The sequence below is a fragment of the Ichthyophthirius multifiliis genome, assembly GCF_000220395.1.
Source record: "Ichthyophthirius multifiliis unplaced genomic scaffold scaff_1120509251018, whole genome shotgun sequence".
Classification (NCBI taxonomy): domain Eukaryota; phylum Ciliophora; class Oligohymenophorea; order Hymenostomatida; genus Ichthyophthirius; species Ichthyophthirius multifiliis.
The window spans coordinates 20,713-41,432 of NW_004086280.1; the positions used below are offsets into that span (position 1 = coordinate 20,713).

At 16.2% G+C, this 20,720-nt stretch overlaps 4 protein-coding genes across 4 annotated transcripts, besides 24 other annotated features; 1 reads left to right on the plus strand and 3 right to left on the minus strand. All coding sequences in view use genetic code 6, as the record gives it.

Annotated features, from left to right (window-relative positions):
* The first annotated feature begins 256 nt into the window (after positions 1–256).
* Positions 257–311: a microsatellite.
* Positions 312–364: 53 nt separating this feature from the next.
* Positions 365–1,387, minus strand: IMG5_129610 (hypothetical protein). The gene is made up of 2 exons (XM_004032082.1): positions 1,004–1,387; positions 365–959 (listed from the first exon to the last, which is right to left on the minus strand). Exons 1-2 carry the CDS (start codon positions 1,340–1,342, stop codon positions 558–560), a joined length of 741 nt encoding a protein of 246 aa, XP_004032130.1. The 5' UTR covers positions 1,343–1,387; the 3' UTR covers positions 365–557.
* Positions 416–464: a microsatellite.
* Positions 421–464: a microsatellite.
* A 291-nt stretch (positions 1,388–1,678) lies between the features above and the next one.
* Positions 1,679–1,746: a microsatellite.
* Positions 1,683–1,786: a microsatellite.
* Positions 1,684–1,777: a microsatellite.
* Positions 1,787–1,803: 17 nt separating the features above from the next.
* Positions 1,804–1,848: a microsatellite.
* Positions 1,847–1,942: a microsatellite.
* Positions 1,898–1,963: a microsatellite.
* Positions 1,922–2,035: a microsatellite.
* Positions 2,006–2,085: a microsatellite.
* Positions 2,086–2,232: 147 nt separating this feature from the next.
* Positions 2,233–2,271: a microsatellite.
* Positions 2,234–2,271: a microsatellite.
* Positions 2,272–2,860: 589 nt separating this feature from the next.
* Positions 2,861–2,901: a microsatellite.
* A 960-nt stretch (positions 2,902–3,861) lies between these two features.
* Positions 3,862–3,891: a microsatellite.
* Positions 3,892–4,039: 148 nt separating this feature from the next.
* Positions 4,040–4,081: a microsatellite.
* A 4,126-nt stretch (positions 4,082–8,207) lies between these two features.
* Positions 8,208–9,334, minus strand: IMG5_129620 (papain family cysteine protease, putative). Its single transcript, XM_004032083.1, has one exon. It carries the CDS (start codon positions 9,304–9,306, stop codon positions 8,329–8,331), a length of 978 nt encoding a protein of 325 aa, XP_004032131.1. The 5' UTR covers positions 9,307–9,334; the 3' UTR covers positions 8,208–8,328.
* Positions 9,335–10,421: 1,087 nt separating this feature from the next.
* IMG5_129630 (hypothetical protein) lies at positions 10,422–13,222 on the minus strand (the record flags this gene model as incomplete). Its single annotated transcript, XM_004032084.1, has 7 exons — positions 10,422–10,952; positions 11,073–11,228; positions 11,279–11,491; positions 11,540–12,349; positions 12,390–12,596; positions 12,669–12,824; positions 12,890–13,222. The coding sequence occupies 7 exons, from the start codon at positions 13,220–13,222 to the stop codon at positions 10,422–10,424; spliced, it is 2,406 nt and encodes an 801-aa protein (XP_004032132.1).
* Positions 12,600–12,639: a microsatellite.
* Positions 13,223–13,303: 81 nt separating the features above from the next.
* Positions 13,304–13,357: a microsatellite.
* A 315-nt stretch (positions 13,358–13,672) lies between these two features.
* Positions 13,673–13,716: a microsatellite.
* A 2,174-nt stretch (positions 13,717–15,890) lies between these two features.
* Positions 15,891–15,931: a microsatellite.
* Positions 15,932–16,566: 635 nt separating this feature from the next.
* Positions 16,567–16,612: a microsatellite.
* A 23-nt stretch (positions 16,613–16,635) lies between these two features.
* Positions 16,636–16,669: a microsatellite.
* A 368-nt stretch (positions 16,670–17,037) lies between these two features.
* Positions 17,038–17,096: a microsatellite.
* Positions 17,047–17,108: a microsatellite.
* Positions 17,109–17,208: 100 nt separating this feature from the next.
* On the plus strand, positions 17,209–18,630 carry IMG5_129640 (hypothetical protein; the record flags this gene model as incomplete). The annotated part of the gene is made up of 4 exons (XM_004032085.1): positions 17,209–17,280; positions 17,330–17,422; positions 17,479–18,044; positions 18,109–18,630. 3 exons carry the CDS (start codon positions 17,209–17,211, stop codon positions 17,899–17,901), a joined length of 588 nt encoding a protein of 195 aa, XP_004032133.1. The 3' UTR covers positions 17,902–18,044; positions 18,109–18,630.
* Positions 18,631–20,720: the final 2,090 nt, after the last annotated feature.

The window sequence follows — 20,720 nt, forward strand, 5'->3', positions numbered from 1 at the left end:
TCTATATCTCCTTACATTTGTTTTTATTTTATTTTACTAAAGATAATAATTAATATATAATTTATTTTTAGTTTTTTTCTTTTTATATATCTTTTATATAGTCTTTCTTTTTATATATTTTTCTAAAAATATTTTTTTTTCAAAATAATTCAAATAAGATATTTTAATTTTTATGAATCATGAAATCATATTTATTTTAAAAAAGACTTTAAAAAACAAAAATTAAAAAAATAAGATTTTTAATATATTATTAATTTATTAAAAAAAATAAAGAATTGAAAATATTAAAAATAAAAAAAAATTAAATATTATATAATATTTTATTTTATTTTTTATTTAAATAAAAAAAATATTAAAAAAAAAGTAATAATAAAATTTTTAAATATATTTAAAAAAAATCTTATATATCATAATAATATAATATTTTTTTATATATGTTTTTATATATAATTTTATATATATTTAAAAAAAAATGATAATATATATAATATCTTTATTTTTTTTTTTCTTAAAAAAAATAAATAAAGATATAAAAAAAAAAAGATTCAATTGCTTCTTCAAATATTTTCAACTTGTCCTTCATCATCATTTTGTAATTCAGAAGTCCAAAGAGTTAAGTTATCTCTTATTAATTACATAATGGTAGTTGCATCTTTATACTAATCTTCTTCAATATGTTCGATATCAGCAATAGCTTCATCGAAAGCTTATTTAGCCAAATTACATGCTTAGGAAGGATTATTCATTACTTCGTAATAGAAAACAGAGAAGTTCAAAGCTAAGCCCAATCTAATAGGATGAGTTGTATTTAAATCTTTGTTTGCAATTTCAGAAGCCTTTGTATATGCATCCAAAGCTCCATCTGATGCATTTTAATGGGTTTAACCTGTTGCATATTCTGAAATATATCTGTAATAATCTCCTTTCATTTTAAGGAAGAATACTTTTCCTTCATTAGTCTTTTAATTTTTTTTAAATAAAATATTTTTTTTATTTTTTTTACTTTTGCTTTTGGAATTAAATGCACATCAAGCAATTCAAGAATGTTATTACAAAATTAAGAAAGTTCTGCCTCTATTTTTTTCTTGTATTCCTTTAAAAGGTTCAAATTTTTACTTCCTTTTGCTTCTTCTTTTTATTCAATTGAAGATATTGCTCTCCAAGCAGTTCTACGAGATCCGACAGAGTTTTTGTAAGCGACTGAAAGCAAGTTTCTTTCTTCTATTGAAAGCTCTTAGTCTAATTTAACTACTTATCTCATGTAATCTAGCATGTCTTCAAATCTTTCTGTTTATTCAGAAATTTTTGACATATAAATTAGTTCTTCTCTAGATAGACTCATTTTTTATTTTAATTTTTTTTTATATTTTTTTAATTAATTTATTTTAATAAATTTAAAATTATTTTTAAAATATTAATGAAATTTTAATTATTTTTTCCTTTATTTATTATAAAAATTTTAATTTATATAAATTATTATAATAAATTAAATTAAAAAAAAAATTTGCAATCTTATATATATAAATAAATTTTGCAATAAAAATTTTTATATTATTCTTTTTTTAAAATAAAATAATTATATTTATTATTCAAATTTAAAAATAAATATAAAAAAATTAAAGCAAAATATTAAATTGTTTATAATTTTATTTAAAAAATATAAATATTAATTGATTTGAGTAAAAAAATTAATATAATATTAAAAAAATATTAAGTAAAAAAAATATATTAAATTAAATAAAATATAATATAATATATAAAAATATTATAAATATATTAAATAATTTTCTATATAAATAATATTTAAATAATTTAAATTAAATTAAATTAAATTAAATTAAATTAAATATATATATATATATATATATATATATATATATATATATATTTATACATATATTTTTTATTTATTTATTATTTTATATATATATTTATATTATATTTTTATTTTTTTATTTTTATTATTTATATATATTAAAAATATATATATTTATCTTTTTTATTTTTTTTTTAATATTTTATTATTAAAGATATTTTTTTTTTATTTTATTTTTAATTATTTTTTATAAATTTTTATTAATTAAATGAAAGATTTATTTTTTTTATTTAATTTTACAAAAATTATTTTTTTATAATTATTAAAAACATTTAAAAATTATTATTTTATTTATAAATAAATTATCATTAATTTATTTTTATTCTAAGATATATTTTTTTTTTAACATTGATAAAATTTTATCTTATTTTATTTAGTTTTATTTATTATTATTTTTGTTTTAAATATCATTTTTATTTAATAAATATTTTCTTTAGTTTATAATTATTATTATGTATTTTTAAATATAATTATTTATCAAAAATTATCATTTTATTTTAATTATTAATAAATCTTTTTATTTAAAAAATATTTTTTTATAATATAAATTATATATACTTTAATGATATATATTTCTCTAAATCTTTAAATACCTCATTTTACATATATATATATAATACAATTAATTAATTTTCAAAGAATAGTTTATATTTTATTCTAATATGTTATTAAATTTATGTAGCATAAATAAATATTTTTCATAAAGATATAAAAATTCTAATATATTTTTCAAATAATCAGAATTTTATCATTTTGAATATTTTTAAATACCTATGGATCAAATCTTTTAAAGAATAAATTAGCAAAAATAAATCTTAATTTAATAAAGCTTTTTACTTGATAAAATTTAAATTTATTTTAATTTTTATTTTGTGCTTAATATACTAATTTTTTATTTTATTTAACAAATATATACAAAATATTTCCTTATAATTTATATAATAAAAAATAAGCATAATTTAAAATTTTTTAACTAAATATTAGTTTTTTAAATAAAGTTTATTTTAAATACATAGTTTTTTTAAGAACTTAAGTGATATATATATTATTCAAAAATGCATTAATTTTTATTATTACATTTTTTTAACATATTATTAATTATAATATTTAGTTATTATTTTTTAATAAATATTTATTCATCAAATTTACTACTTCCAGTAATAATTTATTTTAAAACAATTGTCTAAATTAAATATATAATATTTAAAATCCTAACAATTAAAGGAAAAAAAATTAATTTTTTAAAATTCTCCATTTGTTAAAATAAATCCTTAACTCTTTAATTGCATCAAGTAATTAATCTATATATTTTAAATCATTTTTAACATTAAAACACCTTAATTTTATATAAATCTGGAAAAATATATAACCCCTTTCTCTTTTTTTGTATATTGGAAATTAATAATAAGTTTTAATTATTTTAAGACATTTTTTAATATTTTTTTAAAAAATTAAAAATATTTAAGCATTTACAGCAAACAATATTTTATTAAAAACTTTATGGACTTTTCGCAGAGTTTTTGAAAATTAAATTTGATTAAAATATAAAGTTTTACTTAGAATGCAAATTTTTATATTAAAATAAACAATTTCGAGATTCAGCTAATATTAAATTATTATTATATTTATAACAAGAAGAAAAATTAAAAAATTATTTTTCTTTTTAGGTAAGATTTTAGAAATATTATATATACTTTTAAATAAATAATAATGTATCTATAATTAATTATAATATAGTAATTTAATTTTTACTAATAATTATATATAAAAATATTATAATATTAATTAATATTTATTTTTATTTATTTTTAATTTAATGACGCAATAATGCATATATGCGCACATAAAAAAATTTCATATATAATAAATAAATTATTAAATTTATATTATTTTATTCTAAGTAAAAAATTATAAAAACTATATTTAAAAAAGAAAATTAGTAAGTTATGAAAAATGACTATATTATTAAAAATAAATAGAATTAATTAATATTTTATAAATTTAATTTTTATAAAGTACAATGTTTTTAGATTATATTTATTAATAAATAAATTTATAAAGATGTTTAAGAAATATCATTGATTATTTATATTTAATTAATTTTATTTTTTTTATTAATTTTAATATACATAATAAATAATAATTTAAAATTATTTATATTTGTAATTCAAAAAATTAAATTAATTAAAAAAATTAAATTAATTATGAACAATATTTTTATATTTAATTTTTTTTATTATTATATTTATATTTAGTTTTAGTTTTCACTTTTTATAAAAATTTTCTAGGATAAAATAATCTTTAAAGGAACAGTTTATTTATGAAACTTTCTTTTTTAAAATTAGTGTATTTTCAAGTAAAAATGTATATTCATTCTAATCACAAAAATTTTGAAATTAAATTTAAATACTCTTTTATAATAACATATTTAATTTTTTTTAATTCCCAAAGAATAAATAATTTTATATTTAAACATCATAATTTTTTATAGAATTTAATTAAGTATAATTAAAATTTATATGACATAATTTTTAATATCATTTTTTATTTCAAATAAAAATTATTTTTATAATATAGATATATTAATAAAATTAAATACAAAAATTTATACTCTAAAAACATAATAATTATTTTTTAAATAATAATTTATAGAAAATCTAATAAGATAATAAATTAATAGATTTATAAAATTATAATAAAATTAAAAAAAAAATTACATGGTATATTATAATTTAAAAATAAAAAAATTTAAACAAAAAATTCTATATAACAAATTTATTTTCTAAATTTTGGTAGTAATATTATTAAATATAGATTAGAAATTTATATTAAGTTAATTTCATATAATGTATAAAATATTTATATTTTTTTTAAATTTAATTTACAAAAAGAATAAAAATAAATGAAAATTACATTTTTATTATTAATAATTTATTTAAAATAATTATTAGCTTAATAGTAATTGCAAATATAGCTTGATGATAAATTATAATATAATATAAGCTTTACACAATTCTAAATGAAATAAATTTATGTATTTAGATTATTATAGGAATACAAATTCAAGTATATTTATATATCAATATAATTAAAGCATCCACTTCCCACTAATTAAAAGTTTCATCCTATACTATGTATGTAGTAAAGAAGAGAGCCGACAGTAATTTTAAAGGAAGATTAAAGTTTTAGTTTATTATAATATTTGCATATTTAATAAACAAATTAGAATTTGATAGATTTTAATGGTTATTATTAGAAAAAGAACAACTTATATTTATAAATAGATACTTAATATTTAAATGAAAATGTAAATTACTTTATAGGAGTATATTAAAGTGATAACATATTAAATTATGATTTTTAATTTTAAATTTTTGAATAAAAACAATGCCCAAATAATAATTGTCTCTTTTAAAAAAATGCAAGTTGTGTAAATGGACGTTGTTTATGCAAAAAAGGATTTATAGATGAAGATTGTTCGCTTACTTCCAAAACATTATAGTTAAATTAGGAAGAAGAAATTTAATTAAATAATTAAAGCTTAATTTATTCTAATTTTATTTTAAATATAAAAAAAGATGATGCAGAAAAAGAATATACTTTACAAATATAAAATAACTGTGAATCATAATATGCTATTAATGTTTATTTAAATGTTGAAGGAATGTAAAAATCTCTAGTGCCAAATCCTAACAATTTTTATAATAAAATGAATATAGAAAAGGATGAAATACAGCTATTATTAATTAATATATCATAATTATATAATTCTTTCGATGAACCTAAATAAATTATAATTGCCTTTTAAGTAAATACACCTTTAGAATAAAGAAAAATAGATTGCAATGCAAGTATTAAAGTTTATCATGATTCAGAAGATTAAATGGATAAAAATATAATTATTGTTTATTTTGTTTTAGGGGTTGCAGGGTTTCTTTTATTATTATCGATAATTTTAACAGTTATCAGAATTAAATATAAAAGATAAAGATTAGTAGTAGACGAGTAGATAGTTGATTCGATTTAATAGCAATAAAATTAATACTAGGGAAATAATAGAAATTATCATAAATTATCAATAGATGAAATTAATTAATTTTTTCCTTAAATAGCTTATATAGATATTTGCGAAATTTAAAAAGCAGCGAATAAATCGATTTCTGAAAATTGTTCTGTATGTTTAGTTGAATTTGAATAATAAGATTTTTGTAGAGAAACTATATGTAATCATGTTTTTCACAAAGAGTGTCTGGAAAAATGGCTAAAACAGAATCAAAACTGTCCGTATTGTAGATCTAATTTATCTTTAAATAATTTAGAAAAAATTTTAAAAAAAATAATTGATTAAAAATATTATTATAAAGGATAAATTAATAGTTAATAACAAAATATTGTGTCTTCTCAAAGAATTACTAAATCAGGCTTATAATAATCTAGTTCTGCTATTAATATAATATCCTAAAATTAAAAATAATTGCCTCTAGTAAACATATATTAAGATATAATTGCTAGTAATTAATTAAATCGTTAAATATGAACTTGCATTATAAGGAAGAAAAATTTTATTATTCAAAATGGAAGAAAAAATTTTTAACAACTTTATTTTAATACAAAAAATAATTATTATTTTTATGTTCGCCTTAATTTAATATTTTGATTTAATCTAAAAATCAAAAAAAAGATTAAAAATCTAATTTAAATATTGAGTTATTTATTTTTACCAATTTATATATAAAAAAATATTCAAATAAAATTAATAAACAAATAAATTTTTTAATATTAAAAAAAATATTTATATTATTTATATTTTAATATATATATTCAAATATAATAATTGCCATATATATTATTTTTATAATAAAATGGTTATTTATTTATCATGTGTTTATGTAAAATATAGTTTTCTGTAATTTGTTTTTAGTTTTTAAATAGTTTGGATGTTTAAAAACATTTATTAACCTCCGTTTTTGTTAATATTCTTTTTTACGATTTTTAAAATTTTTTTTTTTTTTTTACTTCTATATTAGTAGTTTTATTATATTATAATCTTTTAGCTAACATATTTTTAATATTTTACATATTTTCTTGTATTTCACTCTTAATATTTTAAATTGGTATTTTTTCATTACTTTTAAAGTTAAAAACTAAATGATCTTAATTTAATGTTTTAACTTTCAAATAAGGAATTTTTATTTTTTCCCCTTTATAAACTACGTTATAATCATTATTATAATATAAATATTCGTTTTATCCTCTTTTGTATTTATCAAGCTTGTTGTCAAAATATTTTATTTTAGGCACTTATATATTTTTTTCATATTCTTGCTTTTTTCTTTTAAAAGCATTTCTAATTTGATTATCTAATATATGGTCAAATTGTACTGGTGTTTTAAAAACTGAATCTATAAATTATATTTTTTTATTTCTATAATCAGAAGTTTTTTCAGTAAGCAAAATGTCATGATTACTTAAAAATTTATTAGCTTCTTTCATAGTTAACTATTAAGAATGTTAATGCTTATCAAAAGAGTTATCCTCTTCAAATTATTTTATTTAATTTATTGTATTTTATTACTATGTTTTTTCTTAAATATTTGCATTAGTTGATACTGTAACATTTTTCTTTTCTGTACTTGTGGAATGAGAATTACTAATAGTATTGTTTTTTTTAATTTATTAATTTCCTTATCTTAGTTATATATTCTTTTCCCATATTTATGACTCTGAATTACGGGTTTTATAAAAAGGAAGTTTTTTTAAAGTTGAAAAAGCTTAATTTTAATTTAAAAGCTTTCTTTTATAATATTCTGTATATGGTTTTTTAAATGTTTTTACAAGTGAATTTTTCGGATTTTCATAAATCTTTTTTAAATATTTTTAGAAAGCTTCTTAAGTCATTTATTTTATAGCTTAATTTTTTTACTAAACCTTTTCATTGTAAATTAATCTAGTTCGATTATTCTTAGAATTATCTGATTACTTTAATAAATGAAAGAATTCTTACACACTTTGAATTTCAAAATTATTATTATAATAAAAATCTCTATGCAATTTCTACAATTCCTTTGGGTTTTAAAAAATATGCTATAATATGTTACTTTCGTAATTTTTTTTTTCCTAAAAACGATCTATGAGAATATTTTCTAAACAATTTTATGGATATAAAAGTGTAGATTATTCCAATTTTAATATTTAAAGGGAATCTTTTTTATTTTTTAATTAAAAATTATTATTTATATAATAATTGGACATTTATTATTATTATTAAATAGAATTATTAAAATAATAATAATTAAAATATAAGTTAGATAAATTTTATAAATTAATAAATAAAAGAATTTTTATTTAATTAAAATTAGAAATAATAAATGAAAATGAAATAAAAAATTATATTTAATAAAAAATATAAAATAAAAATATTTAATTTTTAGTTTTTTATTTTTAAAAAAAAATCAAACAACAGGATATGAAGCACTGTCACAAACTCCGCAGGTGTTTCCATCAGCAAGATAGATGAAACCTTTTTCACCCCAAGATGGACCCCAAGAGTTTTTAACTTTCCAAGCATTAGCATTATCATCTCCTTTTTATACGAAACCGACTAATAAAACACCATGATCTAATTATTTTCCGCATTTTTTCAAGATACCAGAAGTGTAGAATTACCATTCTTCAGCATCAACAGCAATAGAAACAGGTTATTAAGCAAGAGCTTTTTTCAAAGAATTGCAGTTTCCTTTAGGAACATCAGCGAATTTGGTTATGTTAACTTTTTTGAATTTAGAGGTATCTTAACATGATCCATCAGTAGCAGTGTAAGGATATTCGCTTTCTTAGGCTAAACCTTTTTCAATAATATATTAGAAACCGTAGTCCATCAAACCACCGTCACATCCATCGTTTCCGTAATTAGTGGAACAGTCTACAAGTTCTTATTCAGATAAATCGACAGATTTAGATTATTTTCCAGCTAAAATTAAAGCGGATTCAACTGAACCAGTTGTAGAAAAAGCCCAGCAAGAACCACATTATCCTTAGTTTTTAACTTTAGTTACTTTTCCTTTTGATACCCAATCAACATAAGTAGGTTCATCCTTAGAATGGATTGTAATGGGTTATTCAGTAGATTTTAATTTTAAAGTTAAGTACGTTTGTTTGAATTCTTCGGTAGTTAAGTCCATGAATTAGGTGATTCCCTTGGTTTCATCTCCTTCAATTCTTTTTAAGTTTTAAGCGAATACTCTAATTCTGTAAGCTTCGAAATCAGGATCAGCATATTTTTTACCATATGTTGCTTTGAATCCTTACCATAAAGCCATCAAATTTTCATCAACGGTGTGGTGGGGGGTATTTTTATGGTTTAAGACAAAGAAAAAGGCAGTTGTTAATAAGGCAACTCCTGCGAAAGTAAGTATGAGTGTTTTATTCATTATTTTATTTTTTAATTTTTGCTTTATTAATTAAATTATTATTTTTCTTTTATTTTTTATTGTCTATTTAAATATATTTTTTTTCTTTTATTAAATTTTATTTGTGAAATTCGTTTCTTTTTTATATTTCTTTTATTAATTTTTTTATAAAATTTTTTAAATTCTTTTATAATATTTATTTTTCTAACATATTTTTTATATAATAAGATATAAAATATAATTATAATATGTTTAAATTGATTAAATTATATTATAAAATATTTTTTTTAAAAGTCGAAACTAACTAAGAATAAAAAATAAAAACTAATTTAATAGAAAAATAAATCTTCTATTAATATATTTTTTAATCCATTTTAATAAAAATATTTATTAACATAATTATTTTACAATAAATAATAACGAAATTTAAAAATCATTTATTTTTTAATATATATTTTCATTTAAATAAGAATATGATATTTTATTTTTTAAATATATAATAAAATGATTTAAAATAAAAATTTATGTAATAAAGTTGAATTATTTCTAATAATTATCATTTATTTTATTATTTTAAATATAAATTATAAATTATAATATTTATATTATTTCTATTTATTGCTTAAATATTATGCTATTTTAAATATAATATGTATGCAATATTTATATAATTATTAATTAAATATTAAATATAAACAAATAAATATTTTATATTTTTTTGTTTCTATTAATTAATTTATATTTTATTTATTATAAATTTATTTAAAAATTAAAATAATAAATTAAAAATTATCAAATAAAATTTTAAATAAAAAAAAATTGATATGTTATAATAATCTATTTAATTAATGAAAAAAAATTTTTAATATGTTTTAATTACTAAAATTATATTTAAATTATAAACATTAACTTTTATTAGTATAAATTATTATTTTCATCTGAATGAAATATACTATATGTTTAAAGATAAAAAACAAATAAAATTAAAGTTTGTTTATTAATATTTTTTTATAAAAATATCTATTTTTTTTTTGCTAAAAATATAAAATATACTAATAACAAAATGATTTTAAAAAAAATAATGATATACATATTATTGGTTTGTTTAATATTTTTTATAATATAATTTTTATAAATCAAATCCTAAAAATTTTATAATTTTCTGTATGTAACTCTAAATTATCTACATATCTTTAGAAAGGTTAAACCATGTTATAGCAACTGTTTAACTATAAAGAATATTCAGCCAATCCTTTCCATAATTTAGAATATTTAAGCTATTTTAAATCCCCAACTACAATAAGAGAAAGCCTGGCTCTACTTAGGCTAACATTCATTCTTCTCTTATCATTTAAAAAGCCTATTGTTTTTTTATTATTTTTTACCCCATTTTAAATGCTTGCTCTAACAGTTGAAAATATAATAATATCTTTTTCTCTGCCTTAAAAACCATCTACTGTGTGCACTTCTACAAGACATTTGTCGGTTCCGTCAAATTATTTTATTTTTCTACGAATTTCACTAACTTGGGATGAATAAGGAGTTATAATTCCTAATTATGTTAAATCGAATGACGGAAACCTTTTCTTTAATTAAGCATATATTTCAACAATTGCTTCTGATTCTTCCTCATTTTTATAGGATGATTTATGAAAAATTTCATTTCCCTAAATAAATTAAAAAACATAAAATTAGTGAAAATTAAATTAATAAAATATAATTTTTTAGTGATATTTATAATGCATTATTTTTTTATATATATTAAAATCGATTAAGTTTTTTATTACGTTAACATTCAAAACTACTATAGGTGAGAATATTCTAAATTAATAGAATTCCGGATTTCCGACTATCTCCTTTATTTTTTGAGCATCATCAATTTTTCCTTCATAAAAAGTGTTTGAAATAAATTTGCTAATAATTGGATTCATTCTATATTATTACTTTAAAATAAAATAAAAGTTAAACTTGTTGTCTTATAAATGATTTTTACTTTTAACATATAAACATTTAATCCACATTTCATTAACCTCTCAAAAAGACTTTAATCATAATTAAATTTTTCGCATTTTTTAGAAAAAATTGTAGCAGGTAATTAATTAGGATCTCCAATTAAAATTAATCTTTTACAGTGATACTAAAGCGGAATAAGAGTGCTTATTTCTGCAGCTTAAGCAGCTTCATCAATGATAACAGTATCAAAATACTAAATTATTTATTTTATTAAAAATAAATATATAAATAAAAAAAATACAAAGTTTGAATTTATTAATAACTAAGAACCTGCAGAACTTAATGTCCCACAAATAATTTTAGCTTCTTAGAGTATTTTTTTTCTTATGTTTTCTGCTTCTTCAGCCCTTAAATTCATTTCTCCTAATTTTTGCTTTACTTGATATTCAAGGGAAATATCTTCAAGTGCTCTATCAAAATTTTCTCCTATTCGAACAATCATATTATTATTAGGAAAATATTATTTCCCATTTTTATCTAAAAGTCCTTCGCTTTTAACTTTTCTTACAATTTCGTCTATAGCAGCATTAGAAGGTCCACAAATAAGAATTGTTTAAGGAGGAGTATGTTCTTCTTAAGTTTTAGAAACAGATATTTGTTCTCCTTACATACCAGCAGTTACAAAACCTTTACTTTTCGTAAAATTAGAAAAATCTGGTTTTATATTTGCAAAACATTAGTCTCTCCAATCACAATAATTAGGTTGCATCCAAGCCATAACTTTCTTTTCATCGAACTCTCCTTAATTAATTACAAACTTACTTTCTTAAGTTACTTTTTTGCTTACTTATTTGTTAAAAGAGTTTATTAAAACTGAAACAGTACCTAGTACTGTTCTTGTCTTTCCAGTTCCTGGAGGGCCTTGTATTAGTGTGATTCCTTCCTTTCTTAAAGTGGCTTTAATTGCTTCTATTTAAGATAGATTATAAGTTTCTTACAATTTTATTTCTAAGTTTTCAGAAATTGCAAATTATTCATGCACTTATTTTAAAAGTTTTTAAGGCGTTATTAAATATTCTTTTAATTCTATCTTTCCAAAAGCTTAGAGTGCCTTTTTAAAAATTAATATTAATAAATAAAATATATATTACTTCATATTCTCTTTAAATAGTGACTATATTACAAAATTTTTTAACTTACCAAAAACGCCAGACATTTTCATCATCTTAAGTGAAAATTTGACATAATTTCTTATTTCTTATATCAGTTCCGAATTCGTCAAAAACTACTTTGACATTTATTTAGTTTCCTTGTGCTCTTTCAACAACTCCTAGCATATGTTCAGGAGAAATTTCATTCTTTATTTTATTTAATTATATTATATTATATTATATTTTATTTTAAAATGTATTTTTATTTTATTATTTTACTTCAGTTAAAGATAATAAAACAAAATCATGTGCAACATATTATGTTTAATTTATTTCTAATCTTTCGAGTTTTAAAGTTCTGAAAAATAGGCTTTCATTATTTTTATGCTTTTTTTGCGTGCTTGATAATATTCTCATTTTTTCAGGAGCAGATCCCTTATTGTTATTTTTTTTAAATAATATTTTTTTTATAGAAATATAATACATTATTCCTTTCTTACTTCTTATATTTAAGCTTTTTGAATTTGTGATTTTGCTTCTGTAAATAAATGTAATTCGAAAGTTTTTATATAATCTTCAGTATCATTAAATTAAAGTGGTATTTTTGCTAAATTACTATATTCTTTGGGTTTTTCCATATTTTGTTTCAAATCTACATTTTCTAAATTATTTTCTACATCATTTTTTAAATTTTCATTATCTCCTTCTATATTAACATTGATGTTTTCTATGGTTTCATCGAAATTTATATTATAATCTCTAGAACATAAATAATAATGAAGTCCATCGAGAATTCTTTTGCGATTAGTATCATTATATTCTTCTTCTTCCATCGTTTTATTAAAAAGATAAATAAAATAAAAAGATATAAATTAAAACTAAATATATATATATATATTTAAAAAAATTAAATTAAATTATGTATTGTTTAAATAAAAAAATTATGAATAGTATAAATAAAAAATTATTTATATTTTATTTTTTTATGCTAAATAATTTATAATTAATTTTATTTTATTTGAAAACTAATTATTTGCATTATTTTTTATTTGAATTTCTTTACATAATATAACTCTAATACTCATCTTAATTAATTTTTTATAATTTATATATTTATTATATATTAATTTGGTTTTATAAATTTTCATTTATTTATTCTTTTCTTATATTTGCATTTATATTATATTATATTATATATTTCGATAATAATTTTGAATATTTATTCTTTTAGTAATATTTTAATGTCTTAAAGACATAATATATTTTGGTTTCTAATTTAGATATTATAAATTTGTATTCATTTATAAATATTTATAATCATTTATAATATAATAATTACTATAATTAATATTTAATTTATAAATAGACTAAAATTTTTGTTTTATATACTCACAAAAAATTTTATGTTTTGCAAACTCAAATGACTTTTATATATTAGAAATAAAAAAAAATCATAGTCATTTCTTTTAATAAAAGCAATTATTTTTAATTTATTTTAGAATTAATTTTAAAAACTTATTTAATAAACATATTTATATTACATTTTAACATTATTTTTTAAAATATTTATCTAATTTAATTTTAAAATATAATTAACTTAAAAAAATAAATAAAAGAAAATGTATTTATATTTTAAAAAAAAAACACACAGAATAATCAAAAAAAAAATTTAAAAGATGTTCACAGAGCAAATAAAAATAAAAAAATCTTCACCCTTTAATAATAAAAGAATAAATAATTATAAACCTTTTAATTTGAAAAAGGCTTATTTTTGTCTTTTCATAATAAATCAATCTATCTAAATATATGATAATAATTAATATTTAATTTATTTATTTAATTTAATATACTGAGAAAATATTTCGTTGTATCCTAAAAAACTTAAAAGTTTCATAAAATAACTATGTTAATAATCTACATATTTTCTTGATAATTTGTATTATTATGTATTAAAGTTATAAATATAATCACAATTAACGATTAGATTTGTATAAAAAAGGCCATACAAATAAAAAAACATTTGATAGTATATTATTTTTCTTAATCAAATATTATATTAAATAGATTTTTAATAGTATTTAATTATACATACATATCTTTAAGATATAAGAATATTATTAATTATATATTTCCTAATAGATTTTTTGTTTAAAAATATAAAATATATTTATAAGAAAATAAATTAAAAAATTAAATATTGAATAATAGATAATATATAAATTTAAGAATGAAAAATAAAACTCTTTATGTTTAAATTTCAATTGTATTAATGAAAATAAATACATAAAGTTAAATTAGTTAATGATTATTAAAAAATTTTATTACTTTTTATATAATTAATTTAAAAAAATGAATTAAAATAATATTTGGTTTATTATTTAAATAAAAAAATGAAAAAAAACATAATCTTTTAAAATAAATAAATGAAAATAATTCTTTAATTATAAAAATTTAAAATATTATTTGTTTTTGTAATATATTTAGCATTTTTACTATAAAAATATAAATAATATTTTATAATTATGATTATATTTTTCTATTAAAATTTTTTATTATATATTTATTTTATTTTTTCAAAACAATTATTTAAAGCAAATGTTTATTAATTAAAATAAATCTTATTCAACCTTATTTAAAGATGAATTTTTAGAATAATTTTAAAATAAACTATGAATTTAATTAACGAAATTTTTATTGTGTGAAAAACAGAAGCAATAGTAAATGTAATAAAATATTTTTTCATCTTGATTTATATTTGTTGATTCTATTTAATTATGAAATGTTGATAGAATATTTTCTTAATCGAATCTTTTAAAGAAAAATTCATTATCAACATCAAAATATTAACTTAGTATTTTTTTAAGCTTTTATCTATAATTTTCTTAAACTATTATTTAATTTAAATCGTCATAAGAATTTACATATTCAATTGGCAGATTATTATTATATGTTAGATTATAATTTTATATTTATAAAAGCTATATATTATCGCATAGTCTGTTTATAAAAGCATTAAGGTTAGAATTATTTAAAAGACATTATTCAAAATCTTATAAAATTTTTTTTTTTCATTTAATTATAAAAAATCTTTTGGTTAAACATCTATTGAATTTATTTTATATTTCATTTTTTGAAAATCAAAACCTTTAATTTTTTCATGAAGATAATTTAATATAGATTCAAATTCTTTTAACTTTTTAGAAAAATTTCTTTAGTATTTTTCTTTTATTGAATTCTCAATTTTCGGGATTTTTTTTATTGTTTAATTACAAATTGTAATTTCTGATTTATTTTCAGTGTTTTCTTCTTACATTTTATCAATTTATTTTACAAATTTTTCATTCATTTTAGAAGTTATTTTCATTATTTCTTCTTTTTTTTTACATATTAATAATTTTTCAAAAGCTTATAATTATTCTTTATATTCTTATTTTTTTAAATTCTAATCAAGGCTTAAATCTTGAAAATTCTAAAAAATCTCACTTTGTATTTACATAATTGATTCATATTAGCTTTTTATTAATTCATAATTATTTTTTATTTGATAATTTATATGATTTAATTATATTATCTGATAAATAAATTTATTTAAATATATTTAATTTTATTTTATATTTTATATTTTTTACTTTTTAAGTTAATTATTTTATTTAGATATATTATTGATTAATTTTTTCATCTTTTTATTTATTTATAATTATTATTTATTCTATTTATTCTAATAATAAATCTTTTAAATTTACCTTCTTTTCTTCTATCAAATCGTTTTCTGAACAAATAAAATTCCTTAAAATAAAAACAATAAAAGATTAAGAGTTTAAAATATAAATAATATTTTTAATTATATATATGAAACAATTCAATTATATATATAAATTTAGTTTATTAAAAACTATTAATGTATTTTAATTTAAATATAATAATTTATTGTTTTGGTTAAAAAAGTAATACTTTATGTTTTTTTAAGAATTTATTAATTTGTCTAATTATTAAAATACAAATTCTAATTTTATTTCATACAGATGACTTTTTTATTACTTATTTATTCTTTAAGATGTATTCTATGATTTGTTTATTTAAGATTAAAAGAATTAAATTTGATTGCTTTGTTTATATATAAATATATATATATATAATAATTATTTTACTTGCAAAAATCTTATTATATATCTATTGGATTTTATTAATTTTAATAAGTATTTAATTATTTTAATAACATTTTATTCTATTCATCAAATTCAACTTAATTTTTTTTGTATTTTATTTTTTATTTTTTTTGTTAAGAATTTAAATTATGCAGTTAATCTTAAAATTTTTAATTTTATTAGCTTATTACTTTAATTATTTAATACGCCTTTAGAATAGCGTCGTCTCTTTTTTAAATTTTTTATTCTAATTTAATTTAAATAATTTCATCTTAATCATCTGGAATTTAATTTTTTCGAATCTCTTAAGATGATTTTAAAAGTAAAAATTCTAAATCATTTATTTTTTCTTTTAATTATTCATTTTCTAAAATTAAAATTTCATTTTTTTTATCTTTTTCCATCATTTATAAAAATAAATTATTTGAACAATGATTTTAAGAATTTAATTCAATATTATTTTATTCAATCATTTATAATAATGCTTAGATATAAATATTATTTTTAAATAAATATAATATATATTTATATATTTAAATAAATATAATATTATTATATATATATATATTATATAAATTTTATATTATTCATATATATTATTATTCGTTAATAAATAAAATATAATTCTACATTTTAATTAATTAATTTTTATTTAATTTAAATATAATTTAAAAATGAATTAAAACCTTGATTTTTTAAATTTAAAATAATTTACTTCATATGATTATTCTAATGTAAATAGAAAAGTAATACAAATATAAATTATATAATCTTAATTTATATATTAATCTATAGATCGAACTAGATGCAGGTGAAGCTATTTAAGTTTCTTGTAAATTATAAAACAATTTTTAAATTTACAATAGAATATGTACAAAAATTTATAATGTACAAGATAATTTTTTTAATTTATATTTTTCTTATTTTATTTTTATTTAAAATAGCCTTATAATTTTTTGCCTTTAGTATCATTTAAATTTTATAGAAGAAAATTTATATTGATTCATATAACAATAACAATTTTATGCATTTCATTAAATCAGGATATTACTTCTAAATAAGATATGTAAAAAATAAATATATTTGTTATTAAATTATTATTTACAAGAATAAACTATTTTTATATGTTTTTAATTCCAATTTTAATCTCTTAAATAATTTACTTATTATTAGAATATGTTTTGGAATAAAGAAAAAGCCTCTTTGATCTATTAAAGAATAATAAAGAATGTTCTGTATTTATAAAATTTCGCAAAAAATAAATCTAAAAAAATGCTGTAAAATTAATTGTAAAAAAGAAATGGTCTGAAATTGAAGTATTTTTAAATTATATATAAAAAAATATAAAAATATAAATAGATAGCTGATATTGTGATCTTAAAATAAAATGAAGAATGTCCGAGTGATATTTTAATTTTAGATTCATCTGGAAAGTAATGTATAATAGATACAAGCTTAATCACGGAAAACACTGAATATGAATATAAATCAATTTTAAAATTAACTAAATGTTAATCATAAAAAAAATATTTAAAAAAAAAAAAAAAAATTAAAATATTAAAAAAAAAAAAAAGCTGATGAAAATTCTAAGCACAAGCGAACTCTTTTATAGTTTCGTAAACTATTAAAAGGAAATCTAGAATATTCAAAAAGCAAAGAATAAATACGTGGATATATAAAATTATCTAAAGATCCTTAAACAGATTTATTTACTAACGAAAATATAATATTTAGAGGATCTATTTTAAAAGAAGAATGGGCTATTGGTATTGTTTTATATACAGGACTACAATGCTAAATATATTAAGATGTAAATAATAGATAAAAGAATGAAAACAATTCGATTTTTTGGAATAAAATATAGTTTTTTTGTATTTTTAATTATTTGCTCTTCATTCCTATTTTGATTGTTTCAATAGTCAATTAATAAATGTCTAAATGCTATATAATTTATAGTTAAAAATAAATTTAATTTTTTACATTATAAAGATTAGTTGTTTTAATTTCAGATTCTTTACCTTTATTCCCTATATTTATTTATTTTTTCATAGACTCGCTTCTTTTAATAGAAATTTTATGCTAAAATTATTAATTACAATAGGGTAATTTATCTTCTTTAAATGAAATAATATAAAAAAAAATAAAAAACTTTATTTTTTGGCCATTTTAAGTTTTTAAAAAGGCTTATTTAAATAACCCTTTAATTCCAAGTTATAGAATAAGGGAAAACATGTTACTTGCAGATTTATAAAATATAAACTATGCAATAATAGGAGAAATCTCTAAAGATTTTAATTAAAACTAACATATTTGTGAATTAATAATTGGAGCTTAGACTTATTAATTTTCTGATTAGGTAAATTTAAGAGAGAAATATTTAAACGCTATTAAAAATTTAAATAATAAATAATAAGACTTTAAATAAAATAGATAATAAAATTAAAAACACTAATAATAAGAAATAAAATTTGTAGTAAATAAAAATAATAAAAATGGTTCTTTATTAGTTTGCAAAAGTGAAAATTTAATAAATTTTGAAAATGTATAAACCTTTTCTAAAAACAATGAAAAAGTAAAATAATAACGGGATGAAAATACTAGCTAAAAAACTAAAAAAGTAATAAAAAATATTTAAAAAATAGATGATTCTTAAGCAGGTTAGTATGAATAGAAATTTCTTCATGATAGTATATCATATAATGGATTAGAAGAAAATATAATTATAGACGAATCTCTTTAAATAGGTCCATTATAATTTAAAATTGTCAAAAGTAATGCCTAAGTATTTAGAAATGGAAAAGATGAAACTGATAGTAATAATCATAAAAACCATTAAATAAAGTATTTTGATGAATTATTGTATAAAAATGAATATAATTAGAGTTAATAAATAAATAATTATGAAATATAATAAAATTATGATTTAATTTAATAATAATTTTCTAATACAAATAAATAAAAAAATGTGTTATAAATAAGAAAATAATAAAGGTTTAAATTTCAAGATTAATATTTAAATATATAAAGCCACTAAAAATATTAAAAAAATGAATATTCAGATAATTTTATGTTAGATAACAATATAAAAATACATAAAGAGTTTAATTTAAGTCAAAGTAATCATTAATTAGATTTTTTAAAAATTGAAAAAACCAACTTTCCAGAAAAAATATATTCTAATGTCTTATTAGATGGGTTAGAAATTAAAAGTCCGAAATTGAATACAACTGATAAATACATTAATATAAGGAAAAATTCTTTAAAATAGTTGACTTTTTAGTAAAGGAAAAGTATCTCTTCCAATAAAAATACAGAATCTTTAAATAATTTTAGTTTTTAAAATATTTAATAAAAAAAAAGAAATTAATCTTTGAAAATTATTAATAACAAAATTTTAGAAAATAATATTTCAAATTTGGATGAAAAAAGTAATTAACATCAATTAGAATTTAATAAAATTAATTTCAAAGACAATAAAAAGTCATAAAAAATACGAAGTTCATATTCGAATAAATAAAGTGTAATAATAAAAAATATATTTTAAGCATATATTATTAAAAATAGATTGAAATTGATAATAACTAGGTAACAAAAAATCTTATAATAATACTAATATATAAAATTAATTTAATAATATTATTTTTATTTTATACAATTTTTATCAAAAATGTAATATGGAATATTGAAAATTATTTAGATGCTTGATATTTTTTAAATTTATAATATATATTCAATTTAATATATTAAAACATTTTTTTTTAATTATTTTTTTAGAATGAAAACAATTTTATCAATGATCTTATAGATTAAAAATAAAATAAAAGCATCTAGAAAGCATTAAAATGTATGGCATTATGTCATTAAACAGTCTCAAAATATAATACTTAAAATAAATAGCTTGTATAAAACAGTTATGATATAGATGAGCAATTAATTCTGAATTTTACTTCTAATTTTGACTATATGTTTATGTGTAATTCAATTAAAAAGGGGAATAATTAATTATAAAATTAATTTTTGCTTTAAAGAGAATATGTATTAAAGATTAAATAAGAAATAGAAACTTACGAAATATTAGCAGTTAATAGAAAGAAAGATAGGCTCAGTATATTAATTAAAACTTAAGAAGGTTCAGAATTAATAATGAAAGAAGATCTAAAATATGTTCCAAATTATATTGATTATT